General features: G+C 28.8%; 1 protein-coding gene across 2 annotated transcripts in view; it reads left to right on the top strand.

Annotated features, from left to right (window-relative positions):
* The window catches only part of LOC107161452 (carbonic anhydrase-related protein 10-like), a 229,519-nt gene that overhangs the window by 148,726 nt on the left and 59,458 nt on the right, over positions 1 to 21,335 (top strand). For both annotated transcript variants that reach the window (XM_089217208.1, XM_089217207.1), the window contains exons 4-6: positions 10,644 to 10,780; positions 12,613 to 12,804; positions 16,765 to 16,860. In XM_089217208.1, coding sequence (XP_089073334.1) covers positions 10,644 to 10,780; positions 12,613 to 12,804; positions 16,765 to 16,860 — 425 coding nt within the window. The remainder of the gene's footprint in view (positions 1 to 10,643; positions 10,781 to 12,612; positions 12,805 to 16,764; positions 16,861 to 21,335) is intronic.

Genomic DNA, 21,335 nt, shown 5'->3' with positions numbered 1-21,335 from the left:
CAATTTGTGTACACCCCCGTGACGTCATTATTGTGTGCGGTTCGATGTTTTGCTTGTCTGCTACGACCGATTAAGAGTTTAAATAAATCATCGAAACTCTTCGGGAGGGCTGAACAACAAACTGTCCATATTAAAACGAGTGCCGTGGAAGAGAGTGGTGTTTAGGGGGTGAGGGTTGGACGATTGACGGCCAAGGACAGGTCGATGGAAATGGCTGAACTTTTCGGCAAACCGTAGTAAATAGCATCATGACCATTTATCACTCATATTATATTATAATACAATATTAAACACGACTGTGGTTTATTTTTATTGCCAGTTATGAGTGTTTATTTCAGAGCTTGGAACCGAGATCAATACTATAATAATAGGTACGTGTTCTGTAAAAGAATGTAATCTACCTAGATGCTGAACATTTTGGAATCAGAACAAGTATTTTTAAGATAATAGTGTACCGTATTGTATTCAGGCAATGGATACTCTACGATTTTGCAGTTTTTTTTAGAGTTTTCATTTTACCTAGTAATAAACATCTAACGAGGAAAACAAAAAATATCATGTTTCAAAAATTTACTACTAGAGAATGGAACTCATAAAGAATTACTCGATATCATTCAGTAAAACACTTTTGAAAAACTAGAAGAAAAAACGAAAAAATTAAAAACTAAAATGGATTCAGGTAAATCGTAAAAAAAAAAAAAATGAAGCATAGCGAGTGTACGTGTGAAAAAATTGCAATTGAACAATAGTAAGTGTGTAACTGTAGAAGCATTATTATTGTATTTTCCAAAATAAGATCTTGGACTTTATATCCGTACTTTGAAGAACTGATAACGAAATCATTACCAAAAAATAGAAATATGATTTCGAAAACTATTATCGAAATAAACAAAATTGATAAATATTCTAAGCCTTGAGTCATTTTAATTCGATTCGTGTATATTGTTTGATATTATACAATATAGATTATACTCCAATGCTCAGATGGACATCTGTGACGTCGAACCTTTGATATTAAGCACCCGGTGCATCGGTACGTTATAACAATGCTATACAGCCACAACTACACGAATATTATTATTATATTGTTGGTGGATCGATCGAAACTATGATACGTATAACTTCATGTATATTGTGTGTGTGTGAGAGAGAGAGAGTGTTATATGCTGGAAGGTTTTTTTTTTCATTTCAACAAAACTGATGGAAAATAAAATTGGAAAAACGCGGTGCACAAAGGTGAAACTTGTTTTCCGTTGCACTCCGTTGGTGGTAAATCTGTTCCACCACCACCAGATAGATATAATAATTTTTGATAAACTTATAATAATAATTGCGTAAGACGACGGCACCTGAACTTGTAATTTTCATCTGTATACCTAGGCGTGTTTACGATGATGATAATATGAATTTACACAAGATTGGGTGTTTTTGTTTAATGCACGTGGGGATCAACGATAATAGGTAGCACTTAGAACGAAGATCCGACGTAGGTATGTACCGCATATTATGTTTATTGTTTATCTATAAACATAATGATTCACCTCAAGCATTCTCACCTACATTTTAAAACTTAATTAGCTGGATTATTTGAATTCTAATCTTAGGAATTTTGAACTATACTTATACCTACTTAAAAACACTAGTTTTAAAATTCTTAAGATTATTTGTTCCACTTCAGTCTAATATCATGTTGGCGAAACAAACTTAAGTCTTTCAGATATGAGACTATGCTATTTTGTATGTACCCAATTGAAAGTAGTTACTTATTTATTATAATTTTTAAACTAATATACATATTATATGAAGTACAAAAAAATAAATCAATTAACTACTGCTAAAGAATAAAATAATTTACAGTAAAAGAGGTGTAGAGTTGATTTTTCTCCTTTAAAAAAAATTGAAAACAGTAGTTTAACATTTCTTGAGATTTTGAAAGTATTGTCAATGATAACAGGTTAAATTTGAATTTAATAATAAATCATCGTATATACGTTTACGAATTACTATTATGAGTAAATACTAAATACTTAATGGTTGCATATAAACTAAATTTTCTTAATCATTAATTACAAAAATGCTATGGTTATTTTCACCAATATTAAATTATTTTAAGATTATTAATAATTTATGGGTATATTCGGGCTTTGTGCAATTTATGACATAACACTTGGAATTTGGAGTTTTATCAACATGCTTCCAATAAATTGCTTAGAAAATCACAGAAACGTAATATTATGAATGATGTTATAATAAATAAATCTGTATAATGCGTATAATACAATAAAATATTAATGATCATTTTTAAGACGTAATAGAATTTTATTGTTCTCATTCTAAACAGTAGTGTAGCTTTATTGTCTATACATCACGCCGTGATACAATAATTATATTCATAATATTATGTTAAAAAAGTAAAAACATTGGTAGTGATATTTAGGTATATGTATTTTTCGGAAAATGCAAGGAATAGACAATATAGTGTACTTGATTGGATTTCCGATTTAAAATTTAAAAAAAAATCGGTGGCACATATTTCTTGTTATCTTGTTACACACCGTATCTGCTAAAAACTGTTGTTCGAATATATAATGAATAATCTTTGAGTTTAATTTTTAACATATTATTATGTTCATTAACAAGAAAATAATATACCATTTAAAACTACATAGAGATACATAACATCGATTTTGTCGGGTTTTTTTAGCATACATTTTAAAAGACTTAAGTAAATATACTAATATTATAATGGACAGTATGAAATGAAAAAGTTCAATCAACTGCTGTGTTAATATTTTTTTAGGTGTTTTGTTTGTGAATTTTTTGTTGTCTATTTTCTTTAATTTCTATATAGTACCTACCTAAACACTAGTTATTTCATTAAAATTATAATATTATTTATAAAAATATTATATTTATATTATGTATATCATTTAGTATCACGTTTATACAGCGCGATCTTTAATCGAAATATAAGCTTTTAATAAATTCTATGATAAAACATAAAAAAAAAAACAATGAAAAAAAAATTCCATTTTAAGATAATAATAGTAGTATAATCCTGTTGGCACAGATTCGGCGGCTCGATGGAGAAAGGTCGATGGAGCACCGTGGTACAAGCCATCATAATAAATATTCTCATCGTCTTTGGATAGGGTACAAAAGATGTTTACTGTTTTTATTTTATTCTAAACGAGATAAATATTGATTTCATTGATTTAAACAAAGGTTAGGTATACATTTTGAACAAAAGTTCGTTAGTAATGGAATACGACAGTTTATAATCTCTGCTTTGATACATTTAACTGAAATACTTTTGCGTTCAGTAGTTTACAATTTTTTCTTCTTCAAAGGTTCATTCTTAGAAATATTAATGAAGAAGTATGTATATATTCTTGTTGAATATCATTAATGAATAGAATAGAATAGAAATTACGTAACATTTATAGTATGATACAGTCATTAAACGGTACTTTTGTAACTTTGTTTCTTTTATCATCTGCTTCTCTCGAGAAGTATATTATATTTTAGCGATTAAGGTGATGTATGATATTAAGTTTAGTGACCCTAACCTCCAACTCCCGTTGTGGTATGAAAACGACGGTTAGGTTACTTAAAGGCACACAATTTTACTCATACCTGTACATTGTAAAAGCATGGTTGTATAGAATGCATAAATATATTATACAATAATATGTTATTCCTAAAATATTGTGCAATGCAAAATTAAATTTGTAATTATGCAATAAAATGTTCACTTTAATTACGGCACAAGATGTGTACAATTAAAGATCGACTGGATAATATTATAACCTATCGGTCGTAAAATTATTCCAGGGTTCTCAGAAACTTGGAAAATAGAAAGCGATATGTAGTTGTTGAAACGATATGGGGGGAAAAAAAAAAAAGATGGATACCACTCTGCTGTATGTTACAAATGAATGTCGATAAATTTAAATCATTTAATATAATATTATCATTTTCTATGATAAGTCTCCAAATATTTTTAAATCATATCAAAATAACTAAGATCGTTATTTTCGTTTAAATATCTAATTTCGTCCAAATTCAAACTAATATCAATATAAAAAAGTAAGTTTAAATATTTTTTATATTGTTCAATCACAGTATAATCTAATTATGAAATACCTTGTTTTAAATTTTTAATGTTTAGCTATAATATATATATATTTTTAAATTTTTAACAACATATTTTCACAGATTTTCGAAATTCTGACAAGTTTCAAACATAAAATGTTGATAAAAAAAAATGATACCTATGTATTCGTATCTTTAATATTTTTAACAGTTAAAATGACAACTATTGAGAAACTTTTTATCACATTAACTTATCGAAACATTTTTTTTCGGTAATCATTAAAACCAAAACAAATTAAAACTATCTTCGGTCAATAAATAATTCAAAAAATCTTCGTTTCTCCTTAATGGTATTTGTTTTTTTTTTCCTGACGCTTTTAAAAACTACTGAAAATCGACTGAAATCGAAGTAGTTAAAAAATAAATACCATTTAATTCAAAATCGAATAAAATATTATATACTTCGTAAACGTTTTGTTTATGGTTTTGGCGATGTTAGGCTAGGTTATATATTAAAAACGTGAAAACAAACGAAGCGAGTGTAGAAAAATAACAATTCGTATAAATACCCGCCGGTGTCGTGTTCGAACCGATTAATCTCTGGACGAAATGACTGGAGTTTAATTCATGTACGCAGTAAAATACGTGTCGCACTACCGACTCACACAGAGTGAAACGTACAAGGTATATTATGGTATATACCAACATAGTATATAATATGTAAGCTGCGGCTGGTGGGTCGGTTAATCCCACTGCAACGACGGTATTATAAACATATTATATACAAACATGACACACGTGTAGCGTTTATATGATATAATAGCGCCTAATTCAGAAATCGTCAACGTTTTTGTTAGATTTTTTTTCATCGCATGCTACCCCTAACCTATACCACGCTCCAGCCAAAAAAGTGCAGTGTGTAGAATTTTTTGAAAGATTCATGATAAAATCACTTGATGGATTTCGAACCCTCAATCGCACACACAACCCTATACAATTTATAGGTATATATTATTATTATTATTTTAATATGGCGTGTTATTTTTGGTGGGTGATGATGTATTATAATTATTACTGCATCACTTCTTGGGAAATTCAGCCGTAGGGAAAGTGCATACTGGGAATTGCAACCCACTGAGGAGTGAGCGGTCTCATGGGATTTATTCATCATCGGATGCGTGGAGTGTGGATAGATGGAATAGATGGTTGATCCGGGGTTGTGACAGCATTACTAAGATCCAATACCTAGTCGTTGTTTTTAGAAAATATTATAATATCTCGTTATTAATTCCTTTTCAGTAACTTTTTATCTTTTGATCGCTGACACTTGCAGCTATCCGCCTTTTCATCATCACGCATTTTATTTATATTTTGTTTTTACATATTTTATTCTAGGTAATGATTAAATTTTGTTATTTTTTTGATATATTTGCTAAAATGATTAATATTAATTAATCATAAAACCTTTGTATTTTATGTATTACATGCAATATTGTTTCAACGGACTTTTTTAAAATATGTGTTAATAATTAATAATTAATATGTTAATATACCAATACAGATTAAGATATATTTTAAAGTTCAAATAGATAAAATATGTATTTTACTTTTAATTATGATCTATAGCCGATACTTTATGATTATTATAAAAAAAATTACCTAATATAACAATAATATAAATTATGAAATATGCAAAATATGCAATTGGATTAGTTCTAGGACTGGAACCCGATTGAGCTGCACAAAGGTAATTAAAATATAAGTATTAAACAATATGAATACAAAAAATAAGAAAAACATGGTACAATTTAGCACATAAATATTCAAAATGTTGCCATATTTATTAACTTACTATGATATGTTGTTATACCTACTTATATGCTAAATTTTGTTAAATTTTGTTTAAATATTTTATAAAAACTATACAAAAGTGTATAATATATGTAAATATCATAAATAACTGTTGACATTACATTATTAACTCCAAAATTTTCCAATTGTTTTCCTCTTTCAGCGGTTTTCCATCACGCACAGCGTTTATAAAAAAGGTTACTTACAACTAACGACTAATATTTAAGCATAAATAATTCTCTTGGTGCGTTGAAAAACCTAATTCAATATCGAAGAACATGGTTGTTTATTTCAAAATTCACAAAATTATAATTTATAATATTATGTAGATAATAAATAATAATCGTACAAAATTAACGTTATGTAGACATTTAGATCGTATAAAAATAATTCATAAGACACCAATATTATGTAGCAGTACTTGGTTGTAGACAAACCGAACATTTTATGTCATATTCGTTTGACTTTGCTCAATCGAGTTATTAAGAAATAAGAACTGTACTCTATCATATATTCTATATCTGTATTCCACCGCAAGACTGAATATGTGTTTAATATTATTACGTTTTATGAGCGAGTGACTTTACGTACACTAATCTTATGCCATCGTGAACGTAATATATTATGCCTGTAAGTAATTATTTAAGTTAATAACTTACAATATTATCGTACATGGTTGATGGTAAATATTATTTAGGTATTGATTGACACATGTGTTTATAATGTTCAAATGTGCCACTGTTAATTATTAATTGCAATAAATTCAACAATTACGGATTATGTCCATTGTCCATCCCACGTCACATTATTATTCATTAATACAATGATCGTGAGTGGATGTGTTAAAATACTATTTCTGGAAGTACCTAAGTAGGGCTCATGAAAAATATCGCAAGTGTCGTAATGATACATTGAGGTGCGCACACGGTTCAGTGTACTCTAAATCGTCTCAGAGTATCTGTAGTTGTATAATAATATATATGTGCTGAGGATTCATTTTGAAACTAAAACTAATTACCTCGATTAAAAATACAAAGATATATTACGTCTTACGCGAATTACAGGTGAATAGACCTAAAAGACAGGTCGACAAGGAAACCACTTTGTATTGTTGAAGTTATATACACACACTAGGGTTAATGATCTACCTGCAGGATAAGTATTAATACGTATATGTGATTACTTTGGTCGCTAAATTACATAATCAGTTCCATGTGCATATAATATGTAAGTGTACATTGAAACAGTTGCTCTTAAGTATGCTTCGTATTTTGAAACAGCAACACTGATTTTCTGGTAATCATTTCATCTGCTTATTTCAGTGGTAGTTTTTCTTTACATACAATGGTCAGTGAGTATACTAGAACGACAGCAGGCCAGAAGGCGAGCTTCCGCGTTTGGCATAATTCCACGATGGGCCAAGAGCGCCGTCCTATTTACAAATTAAGGTATAATAATAATAAGAGATTACACAGTTTAAGGAACGGGGTCGACTACAAGCAGTGTCTAGCTATCAATAGTGACTGCTGCTGTGAATCGGACCCGAGAATGATAGGCTCTCAAAATCGACCGAAGAAGGGTTAGGGGGTGAGAAACGTCTCTCAAACTTAGGTGACTTGGCAGGTTCTGCGAGGTAGTTTTCAGGTTACTGATATTGGTTCGGGTAGGTCAACGAGCCCGATATCACTTGTTGTATAAATAGAACTTCCTGACCTGTCAACGGTTAGTAATTATTCTAACAAACTGTTTACGTGTTGACACGAATAGTAACTCGTTACCGGGAGATTCCCCACAGGTGGTGAAATTGGTCTCCTTGATTGGTCGTCTCGGGTTGCTTGGTTTTGTTGCCGCTAAACAGGCAGTGAGTACAACTCGTACAAACAATATGTGTTGCGATTCCTAGACAGGTTGCTCACGGGTTTGTACGAGGAGTCTTGATGTGCTGTTGCTTGTCGATTCTGTCAGCGTCGATATTGCCAAATGTTACTATAGTCGGCGACACGAAAACTGGCGGGTGGCCGCAACGATCCTAGCGGGTTTTTTGTAATAGTGGTCATTAAACCATTTGCCACGCTTTTTCAAATATTTCGTATTCATATAAAATTTTTTATTCTTTGTTTATAATGTAAACAATATTCTACAATTAATGAAAATAATAATATTACATATTTTTCTTAATTTTTCTTATAATGTTCAACTTAATATACAAAAATAAACACATACTTTACTTAAATTGTTAGTAGAATTACTTATATATATATATATATATATATATATATATATATATATATTATATATAAAATTTACAAAAAAACTAAAGTACACGTATAAACCAATTGTTATATACAATTTATTATACAAGGCTATTCAATACACTCTTCGTCATTATCGCTAAAGTCCCAATCGCTGTCGTCTGGTATTATAGTCAATATAATAGGTTCTAACAAACTGTCTCTTAAAATTTCTTTATCGTAGTTGTTTTCTTGTATTGATTCGGCATGTTTCACACATTTTTCCCAATCATGTTGGGTAATTGAATCTAACGCTTCGTGTGTTAGCTTTTCTATGCCAACCATTTTGAATGTCTTATTTTTGGTTGCCAACTTATTTTTTACTTGAGCCCATATCAGTTCTATGGGATTGTATTAGCAGTGATATGGTGGTAGTCGAATCTCTTCATGACCCATTTCCAATGCCAATTCGTCTAATTCATATTTTTTTTCGATAGGAATTAATAATTTGACCCTTTGTTTAAGTTCCGCTAACGTCTCTAGTGTAGAAAATGTAATATTTTTTTGGTCAGCCAATCCTGAACATCTGATTTTCTAGCATTACATTTTGGAAAATTATCAACTAGTGTCGAATGCATCATATTATCCATCACAATGATAGACGGTCCTTCAAGGTTATTTAAAATTGTGACGAATCAAGATTTGAATACATCCGAGTTCATTTGGTTGTGGTGATCTGTGGAGTTACCGGTATTGCTATGGAAAACCATATTTAGCACATCCTGCATGAACAACAATAAGTCACTCTCCTTTGCCTGTGGGTATTTTAAGACCTATTGAATTTGTTTCATTTTTCCATGCAATGGTCCGTGAGTGGTTTTGATTGACCCATGTTTCGTCCAGGTATACAATAGGTCGGGTATCATTGTTTACAAGAGAAACTATATCATTGCGCTCCATTAAAAACTTACGGCCATCACTGCATTTTTTATATGAACATTTTAGATTTTTTAGAAGTCTTTTCATCGATCTAAGTTTTCCTGTATAATTGTTTTTATTCTTGACAGAATTAAGTATAAGTTGTGCAGTGGGGTACTCACCCTTGTCATACAATTCGTGTACAGTTCTCCTTACTATATCACCATCAAAATCATCCACTTCCGATACATATTTTGCTCGCTTGTAAGATTTACGCGGTGACGCAAAGGAAGGACCAGGCGCTTCTTCAGTTTCTTCAGTTTTATGAGCTTCTGAACAAATACGATGATTTGTCCGCTTTGAAATTCCGCAAGCGTCAGCAGTCACGTCTTGAGATTTTTTAAAAAAAAATTAGAGTCTAAATCTTCTTTTTCCGATAACTTTTTTAAAAACGAATAAACACTATATATAATTTTTTATTTTGGCTATGCACATCACTGTCTTTAAAAGACATGTTAATGTACGCAAATAACAAAAAAAAAAAAAATAAATAAATAACTTATATAAAACAACTAGGTTTATAAATTAACGTTGAAAAACAAACGTGTACACACTGGAAACACAGTATACACAATAAAGAATACAGCGGAATAATTGCATAAAATGTACATAACTATACTTACCTCCTCCCCCCCCTCTTGCTCTATACAAAATTATATGAACAGTCGAATGTGTAGAATGCAAACACGAAAAAAAAGGAAACAAAAATTTGGTATGTAATGCCTGGGTAGTATTCGTATTGTTTACGTTACAGCGCTGTTTGGCGCAACAGGTGGTTGCAGTAAAATAAGAACCACTGTCTACTGGCTGGATGAGGTTCGGGGTACGACGGCGGCCACCCGCCAGTTTTTGTGTCGCATACTATAGCAGCTTGTTGGCGTTTTATTGAATTGCTCGTCGGCATTTGATCATTTCGGTTGACTTCTCTTCTTCTGGTCTCCGAGCGTTGTTTGGTTAAAACTGGATCAAACATGTGTTGAGAAGAATATTGAATTAGATGTGTCTGCACTCAATGGATGTACTGGTATACCAGTTGGGTGATAGAAACCGGTGCTGATGGTTCAAAACCTCCATAGTACGATGAGGGATCATGGCACCGTTACTTGGTTGTTGTGACCTGCTCAGTGCGCTTTTCGTTCATCAATCCGTTGAAATTTAGATGTCAAAAACCCGCTCTTTTGGTCAAGTGTTTCTGACCTTACACAGAAAATATCGATAATATATGACTTATTCACCGAGGTTCACAAATTAATAGGTATATTAATGATTATAAATTAGGCACCTAGGTATAAATGGTATAATATTATCGATCACTCATCAATATTGAGTTTCCGTCAGCTATTATTTGTTTATTATTAATATGTATTCAATTTTTAAAATGTTTCACATACTGTAAGCCTATATATATAAGCTTTAAGATATAACGTAAAATTTTTTAAAAATAAATTTTAAGTAAAACAAGTTTAATGTAATAAGTGTGTTTTACAGGTCCAGCATTTTGGGGTCTGATAAACCCCGAGTGGAGCCTTTGCAACAAGGGTCGACGACAATCACCCGTGAACTTAGACCCGGAAAAATTGCTCTACGATCCAAACTTGACCGAACTGCACGTGGACAGGCAACGGGTGAGTTTCGGGTGGATATTTACCTATAAACAGTTATAGTTTAGCATTAAAACACGTCAAAATTATGACCGATGTTAAACAATGAGAAAAAAAACAGTTGATTATTATAAAAACCATTTTGACTTAAGAATAAAATATTTTATAAGCTAAGAAGAATACAAATATATTTATCGTATTTTTAATTTACATATTGTAAATATTTTCTATTAAAATAAATATAAAAATAAATGAAAATATATAATAATTTATTACATGAGTAAATTTGGTCGTTTCGTTAAAATATTTTGTACAGAGAAAAAAAATCTTAAAAATATAAAATGTTACATAATCATCTATAGATAAGTGCAATTTAAAATGTTTACATTTGGTGATAATCTTTGAATTTGCCAACATTTAATATTTAGTTTTTCTAAATTTTGCTTTTGTATTACGATACGTATAATCGTATAATATTTAGCCCTAAATTGTTATAATATTTGATAGTAGTTATTGATCCTAAACAATTTTTCTGTTGGTCCATGGACTCAATATAGGTACAATAAATGAATAAAATGGATACATGTATGATTTCCTATTTTTTTCTTCATCATATATGCTTTGACGTGCCTATGTGTACACTAATAGTATTGGTTTAAATATTATTACACCACTGACTGATGATTTTGTTGAATAGAACAATTTATAATTTAAACATACAGTTCAATAATCATATAATGAACCCCACATGAACCCTACAACCGCGTTACTGTTCTAGATTCATCAATTTTACACGTCATGATATACGATTCATGTATAAGTTTCGACAAAAGCTTTTTGGGCTTATATTTTGCAACTATCATACAATTACAGTTTATAAATCATTGTAAAAAAAAGTCCATTTAGTTTAAGTGACATATTTTTAAATTTTCTGTATGAGTGGAAAAGTTTTCAAGAGTTCTATATTATATATTATATATATATATATATATATATATATATACAAATAGTCAATTATTAATTTGTTGATATAATCATAAAAATAATAAACGGTCTTTAGCAAAAATAAAAAATATACTTTAGTTAATTATACACAATACGAGATAATCAATCATTTAAAACACTATATTTCATAATTTGTTTGATACGGTACATTTCCAAATGATTAAGCGTTGGACCAGCTGCACGTAGTTATAATTTTCAATGCTATAAAGTATATATATATTTGGTATTTTAGTAATTTCGGAATTAAAAAAAAAAAGTAAAAAGTAGGGAATAGTTTTTTTACAAGCAAAATATGATATATTGACCATACTCTGGTTTTAATCGAAATTTGATACAATATTTGAAACGAGCTCCAGGCCTACGATATGAAATCATTTACTTATATTCTGTATGACAGATATAACGTGTGTTGTTCGATACGCAAAATAATCATAATGTTTGTCATCAACCAACAGGTCACAATTATATTATTGTTGTCATATTGTTACTTAAAATAGGTGGTATTATTAATATTGACAAAATGTTATCAACAATTGACTATTTTTTTTAGTGATTTTGTAATCACGAATACTTTTAAAACAACATTTGTGATTTTTGTGAGTTTTTTATAATTATATATATATACTATAAATAGTTTTCTTCCTGATATCGTTTTGAACATTTCTATTAATAATTAACAAATTGAATCAAGTCGTGTATCTGTACATCAATTTACTGGTGTGCTTTATATAAACAAACGTTGGTTTTATTAGATACATAGATTGCATATCTATATATAATATTATCCCATCTTTGGTGTTGGTACCTACTAAAGCTATTATTCGTTATATTATAATCTTATATCGTTACAGGTGGATGGTATGATATGCAATACCGGCCACAGCGTTATGTTCTATCTGGAGAATGGCACCAAGAATCACATAAACATCACCGGTGGACCGCTATCGTACAAATATCAAGTGTACGAGATACACATACACTACGGCCAGCAAGATGAAATGGGCTCCGAACATTCAATTAACGGATATTCGTTTCCAGCAGAGGTATTTATATTCAAATAACGTGCATAAAAAATATACCTAAGTTGAGATTTAAATAAAGAAAATGATAATTTAAATGTTCATTCGTGAGAAAAATAAATATATCTATTAATATATTATATAGTATAATAACATACTAGCCAAGAGTGACTGATGTGTGGCTATTAAATCATATCTAATATTATATATTACTCTAATTATATCAACTTATTAGCTAATTTGTAAAGATTATTGAAATTAAAAATATGTCAAATAAAAAAAAAAGGTAATAATATTCGTATAAATATAGTCAATTTTTACACTTTTTTCTACTTTTATGTTTTAAACATGATTATTGATTATCTATTGGTGTTTACACTAATAACAAATTATATACTACAAAAAACTATGTAGAACACACGTAGGTAATAAATATATTTATAGAATAACCAATAGAACACGAAATCGAATAAAAAGGCTATAGTCTATATAACCATAAAAATTAACAACTCCAACCTCCATCTCCAAAAAAAGTTATCTGAAAATAAAATTAAAATTTTATCAAAAAATAAGTAAGTAAAAAAAGAGTAAATCAAAGATTTATATTGAATAAAAAAAGCATTTAAAAATTTAACTAGATCTACAATAATATACATTACGGTCAGCAGGAAGAAATTGGCTTCCAGCACTCGATCAACGGTTATTCGTTTCCGGCAGAGGTACTAAGCACTATCGTACTAATCAATACTAAATTTACGATCACGTTTTCACGTTTATATATTATATACCACGATAGTAATCACACCATTTTTGGCCAGTGAAACTCATCCATTCAAAAAAATCTATACTTATAATATAGCATCTGTTGAAACTCATCTCACGGTCTCTGACCATTGATTTGGGTCTCTAATAATGTTATCGAATAACATACACAAAACTGTTTATGTTCACATAGTTTTTATAGATCCACAGTAAATGATTCGTGAATCTATATTAACCTGCCGAAGATTTTTCTTAATTTTTTAACTGTAAATATTACCATTATTTGTTAAGTTAATTTTTTTTTATTTGTGTACACTTTTTTATGAGAGAAAATATGCTCGAATCGTCAATTTATAAGATTGGTTCTTTTTTGATACTTCTTAAAAAATTCATCTTTTTCGATGTCAAAGATGGCGAGGCCACCTTTATTATTTTTATAGGAAGATTTGGTGATTTATAGCGAAGTGTTTATTTAGTTTCTCTCTAGAGGATAGAAGTTACTATCTTTGGGTGTAAACTTCATTAAGTGATTTCACCGAACATTTGGCCTAAACTTAAGAAACTTTTTCTCAGTAAATTCGCCAATTTATTGTAAATTAGTTTATGGGAAGAGAGTTCTTGCTCTCTGTTTTTCGACTATTTTATTTCGTATGCGCATAGGTAGTGGATCTGATGAGGGAGGATCTGGATAGTATTTGTAGCTGACCATGCTACAGTTTGTATGACATTGGTAAAATTGTGGATCACTGAATCTATTTCATCGGGTGATTTTAGTTTAATGTTTAAATTTATTTCTTTATTGACTAGTTTTATAAACATAGAATGATCTGTGAATTTATTAAATAGGTTGTTAGATTCTTTATACGTAGGGGAAGTATTGAGAGTTAGGAGCACTGATGAGTGATCACAATTTAAATCAAGTAAATTTTTAGTAATGCTAAGTAAGTAATTCGGTATTTTAGTCATATAAATATCTAGAATATCACAAATTTTCCTAGAAGACGAAGGCCAATACGTTGGATCGAGCGGGGCTAAAACTTTAAATGTTTTTAAATTGGTAAAATTATACAAGGTGACACCACGTGGGTTAATCTCTCGACCCCCATGATTAGTGTTTAGTATTGAATTAATAATCCCCCATACTAAAGTAGTTATATTAAATGTGTTAAGTAGTTAGAGAATTGAATATCAGTAATAATAAGTTTAGAGGGAGTGTATATGGCAGCAATAGTAAGTGATGTATTATTTATTTTTAATTTGATAGTACATGATTGTAGGTAAGGGAAAACCTAGGCTATAAGAAAAAGAGGTTTAACTATTATAGTTTCATCATCAGTATTAGTTTTATGAGAGTTGGGTATGTTTTCAGTAGTAAAAGTGGTTTCAAACAGATCATCTTGGGAAAATATTTCGAATGTGTTACAAGTAACAACATTTTTTTTTATGGTTTGTTTGAATAGTATTCATATTTATATTCGGAGTTCAGAGTTGATGGTTCGGATGCTGAGTTTGAGTTGGCTGGTCATTATTATTCTTAGTGTTTGAATCGGGTTTATTTTAATGGTCTTTTTAGGCAAGGATCCCTAATCTAACATTAAAATAAAATTATAAATTAAAAAATATATATTGATAATAGATCAACATATTGGATAAAAAATTTTAATTGATAAAAATCTAAATTCAAAATTTCCTTTTTTAAATATACTATACGAAATTGATAAAAAACTTTAATAGAATAAAAAAATTAAATTGATAAAATTAAATCCTTAAAGCCTTAAAGAAACAAATAAATCTTATGTGAGTAAAAAATCTAAACAATAAAAATCAAAATTTAAAAAAATCAAATTGATAAGAAAAAACATATTGAATATAAAATTCAAAATGAAAAACTATATCATCTATATCAACTATAAAAAAAATCTTAAATTAAATAAATTTAAAATTAAAGTTTTATTAATAAAATCAGATTTTAATAAGTGTCTAAAATGAAAAATCTAATATTGATGAAAATCTAAAATGATAAAACTAGTCTTTTTTATCCAACATGGTTTTATCAAATTAGATTTTTCTTCATATTAAATTTACAATTAGATATTTATAGTAAAATTATAATTTGGATTTTAGATTTTTTAGTTAGGTATTTTATTCAATATGCGTAAATTTAGATTTTTCTTCATAAAAAAATTTATAGTTTAAGATATTTTTTGTTAAAATTAGAATCTTTTATAAATTTATTTATTTTTTATCATTCAGATTTTTTTATTAACGTGAGATTTATTTATTTTTTCAAGGCTTTAATTTTATTAATTTAGTTTTTTTATTCAACGTGTTATATTATTATCAATATAAATTATTGATTCTTAATTCAACATGACTTTTTCCTATCAATTTAGATTTTTTTTTATTATATTTTAAATTTTTACTTACATATTAAAAATAATGTTTTTGTTTTAGATTTTTTTTAAATATTGAATTCCATCAATTCAGATTTTTTATCCAATATGTTTTCGTGTTATCCGTATATTTTTAATTTTGATTATTAATTTATTAATTTTAGATTCTCAATTCAACATGATATTTTCTTATCAATTAAGTTTCTTTCATATTATATTTTTACTTTTTAGACATTCACAGGAATTTAATGGTGCAAAAAAAATTTCAAAAAGTGTAATTTAGATGAGGCTGTGGTAACTACTAACTACACAGGGAAAAATGAATTTTCCGGGAAATCTATCAGAGCAGGAATTATAAGAAGCTGATCAGGAATTCATAGGGATTGAGTACTAATTATTGGTGCGAAAAAAATTGTAAAATTCAGATTATAGTGGGGGGCTGGGGTAATAAGCGTGCACAATCGTGTGATTTTTAGTTCTAACCAAAAGCGTCGTGTATAAATATTTAATATATATCGTGGTTCTCAAACTTTTTTTTTAATTTCATAGCACGCGAAATCCGCTGGTGAAAATTTGAGGTGCAGAGAAAAGTTTTTTGATTTATTTAATACTTTTTGATAGGACACTAAAATGGGTGTGGTATAATAAAGTTTAACGATTCGAAGAACGGTGGTATTGGAATCAATTTTTTCTGTCATTTATATAATATTATTATCATAGCTATAGCCATTTTTAAGCAACATAGTAATATTATACATTGTATTTTAATAATACTATCGATATTGCAATTTCGTATCAATATTATTTAATTTTTTTGTTTTGCCTACAGCTCCAGATATTCAGTTTCAACTCGCAGCTGTTCGCCAACTACTCTGACGCGGTTCAGAGATCGCACGGCATCGTTGTACTTTCGTTATTGTTACAGGTATGCAATGACTATATATTTAATATTGTAATCTTATATTATGACCCAGTGTACAATTTTAAGTAATGTTGAACTATATTTTTTTATTTTTTACAATATCAATACAATTTATGACTTTTTAATTTCCAGCCCTAATATTTATTATAAAACATTTTTGGTTTCGAATTAGCCTAAAAATATTGACTTAATAATTTTATCTAAATTAAAAAGAGTTCGTTTGATTGAAATTAAAAATGTTTTTAACATTTTTGTTTGTAATGGTGTATACATTAACCATTCTGTGTACACGGATTTAAATAAAAAATAATCTAATAGTGTACAAATACGTTGTAATAATGTTATATGATATTTCTCTTTTTGTTTCTTGATAAGGTATTGTGTTTGGCAAACGATCGAGTGATTAACTTGACTTAACTACCAACTTAACTTGAGTTAATTATGTTTACTGGTTTGCCCACCTTTGCACATTGTGTAATCGAATTGGTCACGATAAAGCCAAACTAAATCAAGTACTATAGTAGCATATTATTACAAATTATTGTAATATTCATCACTGGCATCCGCGACGGCGGAATAATGTTTCGCAGTTTGTCATGTTGTAACAATAAACGGTGAAAAATCGCTCAGCCCGTCCGATCGGATGCTTTTACTATTATAATCATAATTTTATTAAATCGTAAAATTCTGAGTGTAAAGCTGAACTTTGTAATATTGTCGTATCGAGGGGGAAAAGTAATCATTAATTCATAAACACAAATAGATGTACTCGCTGGAAGGCTGTTTATTGTTGGAAAAAAATAATAATTGATTACACCGCCATGGAAATTCAAAAAACATATTTCATTTTAAAAGTATTAAGGTATTCAAATTATATATTTCTAAAAATTAAACTGTAGAAAAATATATATTTGGAATCGTTTATAGAGTTATTTGGAAATGTAGAATTTTTTTGGAATAATATTTTTAACTCGGAAACTTATTTTTTCAAAAAATTTCGTAAACCAATAATTTACCGACGAAATATGTTAAACGATTTCTGATCAAATGTGATTCCAAAAAAATATTGAACACTATAATATTATAAAATGTCTAAATATTACAGTTCCTTCAACCAATTAATAAAATGTTACTATCTATATTTTTCTACAAAAATATTTTGATCCAAATAGATATTTTTACAAAAATTTTTTTAACGTGCCACATTTCGGAGATACGTGCATTTGAGATCTGGAGATTGAATATATCTGGGTGGACAGGTATATTTTGTTGGAAAATTAAATTTGATCAAATTGATCTGAATGTGAAAATTTGAATAAAACATTTGCAACTGCATTGGAATTATATTGTCTAAGAAACATTATTCGTATTTACTCAAAAAAACAACTGATCTAAAATTTTTTAAAAATTATTCGTTTGAATCCATATTTTTGTAGAAAAATATCCATTAGAAATATCTCACATTATCGGAAATATATTTTTATTAAATCATAATACTTTGTTAATATAATATTTTGTCAGCAACAAATTCTTTTCAAAAAAGTAATCTTATGGAAAATATTCTAAACGATATTCATTAAAAGACATGCTTTTCTTACTTTTTTTAACGCAGTAGTTTCAAGTAAATACACTTTTTATAAGTTTTAGAGTGATCACTTTGACCATATTATAATATAATTTCAAATCCACTTAATAAGTGCTGATAGTAGATATTTAATTCAAAATAAATGTTTTCCAAATGTTCTCATTCTGATCACAATAACTATTTTTCTATCATAGATCATTAGTATGAATTTATAATACCATTTTGTCAATAAGAAATGTATTGTCTGGGTCAGAGCGATCAAAACGTCAATTTGTGTGGGCGGTTGGAATACTCATAGTCAGATAACGTGAGATTTCAATAAAATGTATTACCGTGGCAGTAGATTTTGATTACGATAATCATTACAATACTTTTTTATATAAATTTAATAAATTTAAATAATTTTTCAACACAGTATTAGCTGTCATACACAGTGTGATTATCGGGGTGGAAAATGTAAATTATCTATGTAGGAACGATTAATATAATGTATAGTGATGCACTACTACTGTTTAATACTGATTAAAAATACTAATTTACTAGGGTTAATATATTATTGAAATAAACTGAAATAAATAGTTTTTTTTTTTTTAAATATTATACTGATTTGTTAGTGATTTATTAAAATGTTATCATTTATTTGACAATATTTGTGAGTGAACGTTTCCTGCCTTATATCTTAACATTTTTACAATGTTTCCTCAGTTATATGCATTATTCGTACAATAAAATATGGTTTAAACGTATTTTGTTCAAATTATTAATCATTCTATAATGACATTTTACAGGCACAAATTCGTTTGATATTAATTCAGTTAATAATTAGCTTATTGTTTTTGATTTTGTGTAAATCCTGTTTATCTAAACTAAATCATATAGGCAAATATCCCATTATAATATTGACGAGTTTTATGATTAACATATTTCTACCCTATGACAAGAATTGAAATTGATTTCAAAACCATTTAACCATTTTTAGTTCGAAAATAAATCCTAGGGGTTTCGTTTTATTTATTTTATTGATAAGTACATTTTTAATTAGCTTCCCATCTGCCCTCCATGCATATCCGAACCATTCTCGTCGTTTTTTCCTGATAAAATAGAGTATGTCTGGCTTATTATAAAGAGACTTTATATTTTCGTTGCTTCTTCTTTCGTATGTCTGTGTTTCTGGGTTGAAGATTGGTCCATAAATGGTTCGTAACACTTTCCTTTCGAACGTGATAATAGTCTTCTGCTATCACCTTTAGTCAACGACCAGGTTTCACAGGCGTATGTTATTATCACAGGTCGTAGGTAGCTATGATATAGTAGTATCTTTGATCCTCTCGATAACAGCTTAGACCTCAGGAGTTTGATAATACTGAAATAACATCTATATCCATTAGTGATCCGTTCATTTATTTCTATATGCATATCATGTTTACGTCTAAGTACTTAAAATTATCAACTTTTTCAAATTTATAATTATCCACTACTATGGAATCTATATTTGGCGGTCTTCTCGATACGACCATGTACTTAGTTTTCCTCTCGTTTACATGTTATCCTATTCCTTTACTTGCATTTATGAGTTTAGATGTTGAGTTGATGATTTCCTCTTTGGTTTCACCCATCAGCTCAATGTCATCTGCGAAGGCTAACATAACTTGTTCATTGCTTATCTCCATCCTTCTGTCATAGTTTGTGTCTCTAATTATACTATACCATTTGAAAGTGGTGTAAAATCTTTAGGTTTTTCATGGTAGTTATACAACAATAATTACTCAGAGCTTATCTCTGCCCCAGTCCCCTTGATATTCGAAATTATGAGTTCGAGTATCATTATTAATGCTCTGTTTTGGAATATTATGCACCACATAAACTATAAATAATCTTTTAAATCGTAGGTATTTAAAGTAAATTCTTGTTTCTATGGGCATATATTTAAGTAAAAAAAATAGTTCACTTTCACATTCTTCTTCAGTTCTTGCATCCCCCTTTCTTGCAAGTATAGGTAACATAACAGTATTACTTCTTCAGTGTATATACCTAGGTACTGTCTTGCATACTTTCACTATCCTTTTTGTTAATATTTTTTACTTCATCTTAGTAAATTTATCATTTATATTTTTCAAATGCAACCGTTGTGAGTGATGAAACCCGAAGCGCAAATCAACCTTTTTTTCGATAACTCAAAGGCGCAAAATGAATTTGCGTTTTTGTACCTTGGTAGTGAGATAAAAGCGCAAAAATAAATTGGATTAACAGATATACAATATTTTACTTACCTAACGCGTGACGCTTTACGTTCTTAGGCGTCACATCAATTTACGTTCAAGTAGTGTATTGGCTGTTGCTATCCAAAACAACTGATATTTACGAAAAAATGTAGCATTCAATAAAAGCATTATTTAACAAAGAATTAAAACCACAAAATATAGTTTTGGAAATTATCTGCTCATAATAACGTTTTGTGTATATTTCCAAATGCACAAATTAAATGTTGCCGGTTTCATCTCGGGCAATCCTGATATAGACAAATTTTAAAATTGAATAGGACCAATGTAAATCAGAAATTTTTGTTGTTGCTATCCATAATCCGTAATTATTATCACATATTATAGATAAAATAATTATATTACGTCGTCATTCTCGATTCAGTTTTGAATTAATTGGATTATGATAGGTAGTAAGTATAATTATTTTTTATTATATGATTAAATGTCATACTATCTACGTATATATTACGATATTCTATCGATCATCACTGTCCAGAGCGTATAATTTCTCCTCGTCGCTATATCGGCCGGCCAGTTAGGCATACGATTCACATCCTCGATATATTATAAATATAAATATATGTTTATAAGTTCAGGACATAAAGTTATATTATACAGGTGTATATTATTAT

The sequence above is a fragment of the Diuraphis noxia genome, unplaced genomic scaffold (assembly GCF_037042655.1).
Source record: "Diuraphis noxia isolate RWA-SAM2 unplaced genomic scaffold, SU_Dnox_SAM2 contig0001, whole genome shotgun sequence".
Classification (NCBI taxonomy): Eukaryota; Metazoa; Arthropoda; class Insecta; order Hemiptera; family Aphididae; genus Diuraphis; species Diuraphis noxia.
Note: the sequence above shows the minus strand (reverse complement) of the source record. Positions and strands in the feature narration are given on the sequence as shown.